The sequence below is a fragment of the Petromyzon marinus genome, chromosome 19 (assembly GCF_048934315.1).
Source record: "Petromyzon marinus isolate PM22_M1 ecotype Great Lakes invasive population chromosome 19, UKy_Petmar_22M1.pri1.0, whole genome shotgun sequence".
In the NCBI taxonomy this organism is placed as follows: domain Eukaryota; kingdom Metazoa; phylum Chordata; class Hyperoartia; order Petromyzontiformes; family Petromyzontidae; genus Petromyzon; species Petromyzon marinus.
In genome coordinates this window covers 5,885,188-5,896,221 of record NC_133685.1, presented here as the reverse complement: position 1 = coordinate 5,896,221, position 11,034 = coordinate 5,885,188, and the positions used below count along the sequence as shown (strand labels likewise).

At 43.8% G+C, this 11,034-nt stretch overlaps 1 protein-coding gene across 3 annotated transcripts; it reads left to right on the top strand.

Moving 5' to 3' along the window:
* Positions 1 to 865: 865 nt before the first annotated feature.
* LOC116943893 (guanine nucleotide-binding protein G(I)/G(S)/G(O) subunit gamma-11-like) lies at positions 866 to 9,289 on the top strand. Of its 3 annotated transcripts, none has more exons than XM_076068106.1 (3): positions 866 to 959; positions 3,768 to 3,875; positions 7,948 to 9,289. In XM_076068106.1, exons 2-3 carry the CDS (start codon positions 3,792 to 3,794, stop codon positions 8,071 to 8,073), a joined length of 210 nt encoding a protein of 69 aa, XP_075924221.1. In that variant the 5' UTR covers positions 866 to 959; positions 3,768 to 3,791; the 3' UTR covers positions 8,074 to 9,289. The 3 variants fall into 3 exon arrangements, with proteins under 3 accessions (XP_075924221.1, XP_032813108.1, XP_032813109.1); XM_032957217.2 differs by lacking the exon at positions 866 to 959 and adding an exon at positions 2,691 to 2,816; XM_032957218.2 differs by lacking the exon at positions 866 to 959 and adding an exon at positions 2,732 to 2,889.
* The last annotated feature ends 1,745 nt before the right edge of the window (positions 9,290 to 11,034 follow it).

Here is an 11,034-nt window from a genome sequence, read left to right as displayed (position 1 = left end):
CGGAAATGAAACTGCTAACGCGCACGAGCAGATGACAGTGTGTATTTTGAGTCTATATGCAAATTCTATGTCTTTTTTTTAAGTGTATAGATTCGTGGTCACGTGGCACACTGCGCAAAACGTCTGTGTTTGAGACAAAAAAAGCAACGCAAGTGCAAGAATTGTACGACCATTGCCTTTGATCAAATTCAAATCAGCGCCAATTAAGGGACCATTTGCTTTACTCGTGTTGTTCTCTGCAGCTGCCCACAGGCAAACAAAGATGTCGGGTGTATTCAGGGTGACCTGGCCATAACGCTTGTAGCTATGCACATACCTAGACGGTATGCACCCCGGGATATTTGGCAAGAGTTTGAAGTTCAGTTGATATCAGACGTGGGGAAAAAAAAACATACTTTAAAGCCACCGCGTAATACAAGTGCGTGACTGTTTGTCTTGCAGGAATAGCAAGCAGCTATGAAGGCAGTCACGGCGCTGATTTGTATTCACCGCACCAGGTGCTCATTTAATGCTGAGTCGACTTAGGGGACGCCCAGTACCAATTGATATACTGTATATATGTATATGCCACTGATGTTAGTCGCGAGTCGAGCTCGGGCGGCCGGGCTTGTAAGCGCCGTGCGCTGATAGGTGACCGCGTCTCATCCGCCTGCGTACTCTGCCGTGATCTGCCGCGTTCTATCCACTGCTGGATGAAGGCCTCCCCCAAGCCACCACCACCCGTCAAGAGAGCCTGCGGTGTATTAAATCCATCTCGCACTTGTAGCGTGCGTTGCTTTTATTGTGTCGGGTGCACCGGGTGGAACTTTGTGTTTGTGCGCGCAGGCCCTTCCGTACGAACAGCAAACGTTGCATGTGCTCGCAGGTACAAAACAAGTTACGCGTTGCCAATTACAAACACATGATGCCATTCTTGTGTATGGCAACGTCGAGGTCTCGCCACGACGAGAGGGCTTCAGGTGAGTGTCCGTGTCGTTTTTGGTTTTCATTTCCATTGAAGGAGAGCAGACTGCAGTGGTTAACTATACCGGAGACCCTTGAATACCGCGGGGGTTCTTGGAAAGTACCGCGAATGATACACCTCTTGTACACGTGTAGTGAGTTCAACTGAGTCGCAGATGTATACTTGGAGGCAATAAATGTATTTAACTCCAACACACGGGGAAACTTCCCCTTAACAGAATAACAACCTATGGTGGTGACCGCCAGGCCAATTACACTAATTGCAACGCAACTAGCTACTACGGACCAGGACCACAGCACGGGTCCAGGTCCACGTGTTGGAGACTCGTTGAGCGTAGAACGTTGACGAAGGCTTCTTCAGGATGAACAACAACGCAGGTCCCTCTGGGGGACCCGGCTTATATTCTCTGCGACGTGGCCGGCTCCGCCCTTGGCCACGACCACCTTCCAGAATCCTCGAGCAGGATCTGGATGCTAACCACGTGACCACCCCTCGCCCCCACTTGGGCCCCTTTGTAGACTTAACTGGTCACGTGTCCTCTCGAGTCAACCAGAGTGCCATGGCCTTTAGTAACCTCATTCCTAAGGCCGGCACTCCCACACCCTGTCCTTTAGGGATGGCACTGCACGTAGGCCTCGGCAAGGTAAGGTAAAAGGTAAAAACAACGAGCCTACCGTTATCCTACCTTTTACCCTTACCCCATGCAAATGACCAGATTACAGGGTAAGTACTGGGGTACTACACATGAACAAGGTTTATAACAGGTAAATGCTAGGTAGAGCACTATATTTATATAGAATACTCTGGATTATTCCAATTTTAAATGATGGCCACGGACTGCACCACGGAGCTTTTAGCGAGCAGTAAACAAGGTATTTACTGGGCAATACTTCTGGCTACCTTTACCCTACCCTTTACCTTACCCCTTGGCATGTCGACACCTTTACCCTCTTACCCTGTAAAAAGGGTAATATTACCTTACCTTGCCAAGCCCTAACTGCACGCCAAGTGTGGTACCATCCAGCGCTATCAATCAGTGCTCACCGAGCCCCTCTAGGGCTGGCACTGCACAGTGACATCTCGCGATGTCACGACACAATGTATTTGGGTTGCATGGCCATAATCGCACGACTGTGGCCACGCCATTAATCTATATCTGTGTGTGATTATTTGTCACTGTGCGTCTCTTTTGGGCCTTTGTGTGTCTCTATCTCTGTGTGTCTCTATCTCTGTGTCTCTCTATGCGTTTCTATGCGCCTCCGTATCACTTCCGATGAGCAGGGTTGGCTACGTACGGTGCGAAAATGTAATATTCCCCCTACCACCACTATGTTTCGCGTCTTGAGATTTAGTCGCTTCATAAGAAGTTCAACGTTCGATCTGAGTCTCTGTGAGTCGCAATCTACAGCGCTGTAACTTTGCGGATCTCCGTGGGATTACTATACGGTCCACAGTCGCATGGCCATAGTCGCACTACTCTGAACAGCCTTATATTTTTTTCATTTATGAAGGAGATTAACGCAACGGTGCGTTGATGGTCACGCCAGTGTGTGTTTGAGGTGTACCATCAAACACAATGAATATCACAAACAGGGCGTACAGCATTAAGACCATAATTATACCGAAAACAAAAAATGCAATGCACTGACACGCGCTCTCTTTTTAAAAACGGGCGAAAGCCAAAGGATGTCCGAGAAGCCGAGGGATAAGGCTCATGGGAGGATTATAACGGATTAGAGGTTTACCCTTGGTCTAAATAGCCACGTTTGGGCGACACCGTGTTAATCAGAGCGGGAGGAGGGAGGGAGGAGAGACGCAGCCGATGGGCGACATCACAGAGATATAGACGAAGGTACGATGCGCCTCTTGCAACGCACGCGTCCGCCCTCAAGATAGTTACAGCGAGCAGCCTGATCTACTCGTAGGTGAGAAGCTACGAGGCATAAAATAATACAGCAGTGCGCATTTTACCGGCCGATGTCAAATGTACGAGTGCTAAACGTGTGCCGCGGTTCGCCTTTTTGAAGGTTGTCGCGTTGGCTTAAGAGACGGGTGAAAAGAGTTGGGACGCTGTCATTTTTGGAAGGGGGAAAATATGTGAAGGGAAACAAAAATCAAAGCATATTTGCTGTAATGACGAATATTCTGAAATAGTGTTTGTTATGCGCGGTATCGTGTTTCTCGCTCCTCGGCCGGGCTTGGGAATTTTGAAAGGGCCCTCGGTCAATGAGTGATGCGATGTATGTAGCGACTGAATCTCAACACGCTATACATATCGGCGGGGGGTGATGCTCATTTTCTAGAGAGATTCGTGTGATAAGCAGATTACTAAAAGCAACTTGTAATAACTAACCATTGAGATAAAAACATACTTTATGATAACTGCACATGCACGGCTTGGATTGACACTTAACCATAATCTATTGCGAATTGTATTAATGTAGCTATTTTAACATTTGGAATGTGCACATATTCACAGTTGAAATGTTTGTGTTGGCAAACGTACAGCATGATCAACAAACTTTAGCAATAATGCCGACGACTAGCTTCTCTGATATGTTTTCAGACTTCGCCACGTGTTGTCCGGCCCGATGTCCGACGTTTCGCTCCACGTAAACTAAATTGGATTGAACTGAATTTCAGTTCCTGAAGATCCGCAGCGTGTAGAGCGAAACGTCGGACATACAAATGCCGAACAGCACGCAGTACAATCCGAAATCACATTGGAGGGCTGGACATCACGATCGCGAAACCCCAAGCAGACCGCTAATGACTGGAGGGTGTTGTTGATGGATCCACACAGGGACAGCAGAATAACTACCTCGCGATGGAAGAAGAGAGAACTCCCGAGGAAACTGCGAAGATGGAGGCAGAGCAACTCCGGATAGAAGTAAAGCTGACACGGGAGAAGGTACGGTGACACCATTACTGTGTTCCCTCGTTATTTGCCGAGAGGGTTACGTTCCGGAGATCCTCGCGAATAGCAAATGTCGCTTATAATGACGTTGCCCAACGAATATCGTACGCGCAACGTCTGCAGATGCTTCTGAAGCTTCGAGAAATTATCTCTCTCATCACTTTATCTCATCACTTTATCACATCACTTTCTTTCTCTCTCTCGATGCAGTCGTGTAGAGTTCCAGATGCGATTCGCAGATAGCCAAAATTGCGGATAGTGAGTTCGTAGATAACGAGGGAGTTGCTGTACCGTAATTATAATCTCAAAATTCCAATGCCTATGGCAGTGCTGAGTGTCACCTTTGTATGTATGGGTTTTCTCCGGATTCTCCATTTTTCCCCCCCACATTAAGCCAAACACAAATTAAATTTGCCAAACACCCAAATGGAGCAGCATCTTCCTTAAATAATTAAAGAGTCTCAACGAGGCTTTCCTGGATAAGTAATTATTAGCATCATTAAAGACATTTATTATTGTTATGTTACAATGACACTGACTCGTCACTTATTGGGACTATCGAATTTTACCAGATTAGCTTCGCTGCTATGCAGATGAATTAGCCAGTGCAGAGGTACACCGAGATCCTTTGACCACAACTATTATTATTCCACTTGTTTTCCCCTGGAAAAAAAAAAAACCTCACCGAGTCTCAAGGCTCTTTTTCGGGAGGGTCCTGTCAAGCTTTCACAGTTGGGGGTGATGTTCCCGCTGTGTAGTTATCCTAATTAAGTACGGTAGTTTGCAGGTAATATTTCATCATTGGGATGCTTGGCCAATAATAAAATGCATTGCATCTTTAATAATAATACAAAAATCATAATCGACTTGATTCACAAGTCCTTTGTGTTAATAATATAAAATACAAATTATATTTAAAAAAATGTACAATAAGATGGCCGCAATAACCCAGCAGTTATCGCACGGCACTCGCCATTGAATGAGTCTGGAGACATCAACGAATTGCCGTCAAAATCTGGCCTGTCGCCAGCCCCTAAAGCTGATGCTTGAGACACTCGTTGGCTCCAATCGTTTTTTTATTTTGTTTAAACTATTGCACTCTGCGCTGGTGTCAGAGCCCAAAACCACACATTCCACAATCGCCCTCAACAAAATTGGGTAATTTTTTGTTGCATTCTGAACTATGCTGCCCCAGGTGTCCGTTACGTACAAGAAATAACGAATGTCATTGTGTTCCCACCTGGTTTAAATAAAGGATATGCTGGCTGAGATTCATACAGGGTTACGCAAAAGAGTAAATGATTTATTGAGCCGTAATATGAGCACATAAGTGATTGATATTTTGCATTATATATCTATGCAGATCAAAGTAAGTGTATATAATTAAGGAATTGAAATGCATTTCACAGCGGCACAAAGTGCTCTCCTCCAGATTATGACATGCTCCAGCAAGACGTACCCCAAACCCGTGTGCAGTGTCTATATAAGGTGCTTAAAAAAATATGTTAACGCTTTTATGTGACTATCGTTTCAATGGAAAAATAACGAATTTAATACACTGTAACATGATAACAAATGTAATGTTAATAGCTTCAAAAGGTCAAAGAGTCTCCACTTGTTCGCCATAATTGTCAACGCGTCCCCCGGAATCTTCTCGAGGTGATCTCCAGAGCCCGGAGGCACATTTTTTCGTGGTGTTGTTGAAAATTTCTCCCAAGTGTTAACATTTTTTTTGAAGCACCCCGTACAGTCACACGAGTCTTTTCACACAACACACGCGCACACACCTTGCCGATCATAAGACGCATCCCCAACGTTTGCCCTATTGTTACGGGGGAAAGAAACTGCCTCTTGTAATCCAGAGAATGCCGGTACCACTCGGAGGTGCACGTGCTAGCCCATTGCGCGCACTCTACAGAAATTATTGTATTCATATTCTTAGCTCTTTCGGTAAAGTCACGTTGAAGGGAAACAATAAAATAATAAAAAAAATATATAAAACAATAAAAATTCTCACGTTTCGACCATAACACAAACGGTCGTCATCAGGTGTGTCGGTTTGCATTAATTGATTTATTTTTAAACGGCGTATTTATTTATTTATAAAAAAACGTCAGCGCCACGCGCAGCGATTTGGCAGTTTATTTAGAAGGACTAGTCCATCTATGTTCTGAAAAGAGGAGGGGGGAGACGAAAAATTAATGTATGCTGTCTGAAAGCCACCGTAAGCGTGAGCAATCAATTAAGACCCGAAATGGTGTATCAAATCTTTCCAATGATTGCTAAGCCAGAATCCATCTTCTCGGTTGAAATTGTCTCTGTGCTTGTATATGTACCCCAAACCTGACCGCAAGCGGCATGTGGCTGGCCAACGAAGGTGGTCACCGCATCGCGCGCGCACTTTCAGATGCCCTTCCGCAGTCGTCCAGAACGCTCTTCCTTTCAGATAATAGGGGGCTGCTGATAGCGATGCCACTTTTAAATATAGATTGAAAACCCATTTCTTTACATGTGCTGTTTGGCGTTTCATTCGTTGTCCTTCCCACGCGCATCCGAATAGCACGGTTGACTACGTACGGTGCGAAAGAAGTTCAACGTACACACAACATACAAACAATATAATCGATGAGCTCCTTAATTAGATCACAGTTGTGTGAAATTAAGGTAAGACTAATTACAATAATTGTCAGCCGTGTTTATTAGAATTATGAGATTTTTGTTTATTAGGATCGGACATCCAGCTGCCGTATCCCATTTTTCGTTGTTGTTCAGGAATCCAAGGGAGCTCGTTGAGATGTTTGGAGCTGTAAGCTTTTTGCTTGGGTTTTGCTTCTGCCTACCACCGCCACCGATACCCACATGCCCAAATATTCCATATTCCACCGAACTCCTCGCATTAAGTCGACCGTCGATGGCTTTTGGGTGTCATTTAGATCGCTCCGAGTGGGAAACTCTGGGTGGCGGTTATCTCGATGCAGGCTGAGTACGAATAACTCTGCTTCGCTTTTCTGTATTCATGATTCTTCGATATTACAACGCAAATTTGCTATTAAAATGTAAATTAGGACGAGGGTTTATGCGTGTACAAAAATCTAAATTAGACAGAGAATCAGTTTGGGATTCATCTTAGTTATTGCGTTGGTAATGTTGATTTAATTAGCTGTGTTTTTATCTTGACTGTTTGAATAAGTGCTGTTAGAGATCACTTATTACAGCTCGCCTGGCGCATTAAGTGGTGCTCCTACATGCCGTGCCATTTTTCTTCCCAGTACAAACAATGATCGCAACAGCTCCACATTTACTTCGGACTGAGTTGAAAGTGAAGAGCCAGGCCATGTATAAATGTTGATTGCCACTCATTTGCATGGCCAAAATGTTTTACCTGAGTCATTGGTAGCATTCTCTGACTGCGACATCACCAATCCCAGGGTATAAACCTTGCCAATGCACAAAGCCATTTTTAATATTCTCTTTTTGCCTATTACCATCTCTCTATGAAGTGTCTTAATTCGAATTTCCATCGTACAATAATGCTATCTCAATTATCTCTCCGCTCGATATAATTCTACCCCTCATTTCCTGCTCTGAACAAAAAAAATACATTTCACATTCTCGAGATGTGCATCTCTGTCTCGTGTTCACATTCTGAGGCTTTAAAATTATAACTAAATTCCATTATAAATTTTACATACATACAAGTCACACATGCACACATGCTTATCACGGTCCATATTTCTGTCTTTTGCCGCATGCCAGATTTCGGAACCCATAATTCCTGCTTCCCATATATGTCTCTCTACATGAAAAAAATATCTTTCACACAACGCATTGACCGCTCAGGCTTCTGGGAGTGCTTTTAATCAGCAGCATTGGTTCCATACAAGAACACTCTATACCGGTTTCGACGTTCCGTGTCTCATCAGCCGTTATGCTTGAACCAATGTTGGTGGACTACCTGATGTTTATAGGCAAGGACCCTTCTCTATAATGGGTTCTAAATCGACGCAAAACTACACAATGCACAACATTCTCCACCACGATGCACAATGGTTATTTTGTGTTGCAGATTTCCAAAGTTGCTCCTGACATCCTGGCGCACGTGGAATCGAATATGGCTGATGACCCACTGGTGAAAGGAGTTCCTGAGGACAAGAACCCCTTCAAAGAAAAGGGCGGCTGTGTAATTTCATGAGGATGAAACAAGGAAGGATTCCCACATGTACATACATGCATAGATACACAGCCATGCGATTGATGTGCTCCTTGCATGTCTCCATGGTAACCTGCTGTCATTGTGTGTATATGTACGAATGAGGACCAGTCAAACAGTTTAAGAAACAGGACACGAAAAGTAAGCAGAGAGAACATTGGGATGGGTCCCTCGGGGATCAAAGCACTTAACCAGCACTGCTGTGATCCTGTGGTTTATTCGGGGCAGCCACCCGTGATTAAATTGGCTTCTCAAGTGTTGTGATTTGATGATCTCAGCCCAGTTACGACTGATTTACATACGGTCCCCGAGACTCACATCGAGACCTATAGACTCGCGTAGACCGAGTCGTAATTAAACCGGGTCCTCAAGTGTAATGAGTTGATGGTCTCAAAACAGTCACCGATGACGCCACAAAAACACCCATATTAAATTAGATGTTTCACTGAATTTGAGACGAAAAAATACACCTATGAGAATGTTATTTTGACTGATAAAGGACAAACGTTTATGTAGTAGCGTGCATTGGAAAGTACACCGCCCTGCTTGTGGATAAAAGGTCACTTTAATGGATTTCAGAAGTCGTTCCATGATATCACCTTCAGCGGGCTGTTCTCCAGCAAAGGACTGCTTTGTGCGATTTTCACTGGAGCTTTGCTAATCACGTGATATATGATAGCACAAGCAGAATAAACGTTTGGGAAATAATATGTATACAATGACTCGTTCATACTTGAATTGTACAACCATGTCATTGCTTATTTCACAGTAACTTAGAATACTTTGGTGAAAATAGGGCTTAAATTAGGCATGACATCGTCAGCTCTGCTTTTTATTAGTCTCATTTTGCAAACGTTTTGACCACCACCAATACATCTATCTGAGCTCCATATCACTTGAGTAGATTGAAGCCAGCGTGATTTACAATGTTAAGCACGACACGTCCCGCAGCTAAACATTTTGTAATAAATCATGCAGTGCTGAAAAACTCGGGATTATGAAGATTAAATTAAGCATTGCTGAAACTTGCCCTAAAACTTCTGCGACGCAGATTTTAACCAATCAGCCGGTTTACACGTATGTGTAGTCAAGAACGAGTTAAGTGCAATAAAACTGTCTATTTTGTCCGTATTTATATGGATTACATACAATTTTAAGTACATGACAGAGCAATACAAATAATAAACATCCCCAGACACATCGTGTCCAGCATGTGGCTTTCACGTCAGCTGTTGGGTCCTCAGCCAGTGGCGACCATTCAATGTCCCCATGACAGCACCAGTCTCATTAGTTTTTGTTATTATCATCCATCAGATGTTCTTTTGGGGGTTAGATCGTGTAAATGTGTCATTAAACCCGCCACCACCCGACACAGCCAATTAGTAAAGTTTGTGACGTAAACAAAACATGCCAATTCGTCACCAGTTTAGCACACAGGTATGTTGGAGAGTAAGTCCACAACATTTACAATTGTTTCACAATTGTTTTCCTTGTTTACCCAAAAAAGCTTCAAATAATCCCACGACTCTTTTCGGGAGGGTCCTGCCGAGCTTTTGAATGGGGGGGGGGGGGGGGGGGGTATGATTGCTATTTATAATCCCAATCGAGTATTTTTGTGTCATTTTTGTTTCCAAATTCGGAACTTTGGACTATGACGCTGGCACAAAATGGCCTACTCTTGTGAATGACGTCATCGTGTCTTTAACATCCACTGCGAAGCAGATGGTGCGTATGTTTATGGTTACCGCACCTGTAGTAATAACGAGGGGGGCTACTGGATAAAAAAAAGCCCATTAACCTCTGCAACAAGCGGCGAGCACGATACCGCTCGGTCATGTCACCGCCCTGGTTATTACTCCATTAAATTATTAAATAAGTATACCTACAAATATTTAATAAGTAAATTTAATCATTTAACCGCTGCTGACTTCATACCAAATGGTACGGCTCAGGCGCTGTGGCATACTCATTTTGTGCAATCAAGAGGCATGATAATGACCAGGGTTGGGATTTCGACTCCCAAACCTTGAAATCATAAAATCGGTGCTTCCATCTGATAAAAGGAAATACGACATATTCTGGAATATGCACTTTGTACGCGATTATTACATTGTATAGCTTTACGCCATTACATCATTTTACGATAAGCTGAATAAATAACATGCTTTCAAAATCAACGACGTAAAAACTTGCTAGCTCCATATAATAATGACATGCTTCATGGGTGGGCTCGGTCAAAGTTTGTGTCGTTCGTTCCACATCCTAGATTTTGCACTGCACCACACCTCGATTTATAACGCAATAATCATTATAATTCGCAAGATGGACGAGCATAACCTACACGAGTCATGTTAATTCCACACATATTTCGTACTATGCATACATTTATGTATGCCGAACTTATTTCGCAACGAACGTAGCCAACCCTAAAATACATGAAGATAAAGGTGTAATCCTGCAATTCTTTTCTCAGACCACTGCTGGCAGAAGGGCCCCTAAATTTGAGGCGGCTCTGGAGAGCCCCACTAGTGGGCATTTGACCTACCCTTCTATGCTGGTCAGAGGTTTTGGAAGCGGTGGGACTCCCCAAAATTTACCCGACCACGTGCGACCTACACTGATCCAATCTATGGTGTACCCATTTTGTACTGCTGGGTGGAGACAGAGGCAGATTAATTTAATAAACGTTATTTAAAAGAGGCAATGCCAGGGGGATTAAAAACAGCGACCTCTTCAAGCACAGTGTGAAGACTTAAAAGTCCAGCGTGTTCACCATCATACCAAGGCAGCATCCCCTAGGATTAACCTCGTAATAGGGGTGTCTACAACTGTAGCTTAATTTGGTTTAACACGTAGGCTTTTGCGACCAATATTATCCATAAGAGGGTTTTGAGGGGGGGGGGGTTACATCGCGTAAATATAAACGTGTCGTTAAACCCGCAA

Coding starts and splice junctions, on each gene's coding strand:
- LOC116943893 (XM_076068106.1), top strand. CDS start 3,792: ATGGAAGAAGAGAGAACTCCCGAGGAAACTGCGAAGATGGAGGCAGAG. Junction 3,876..7,947: donor TAAAGCTGACACGGGAGAAG/GTACGGTGACAC, acceptor TTTGTGTTGCAG/ATTTCCAAAGTTGCTCCTGA.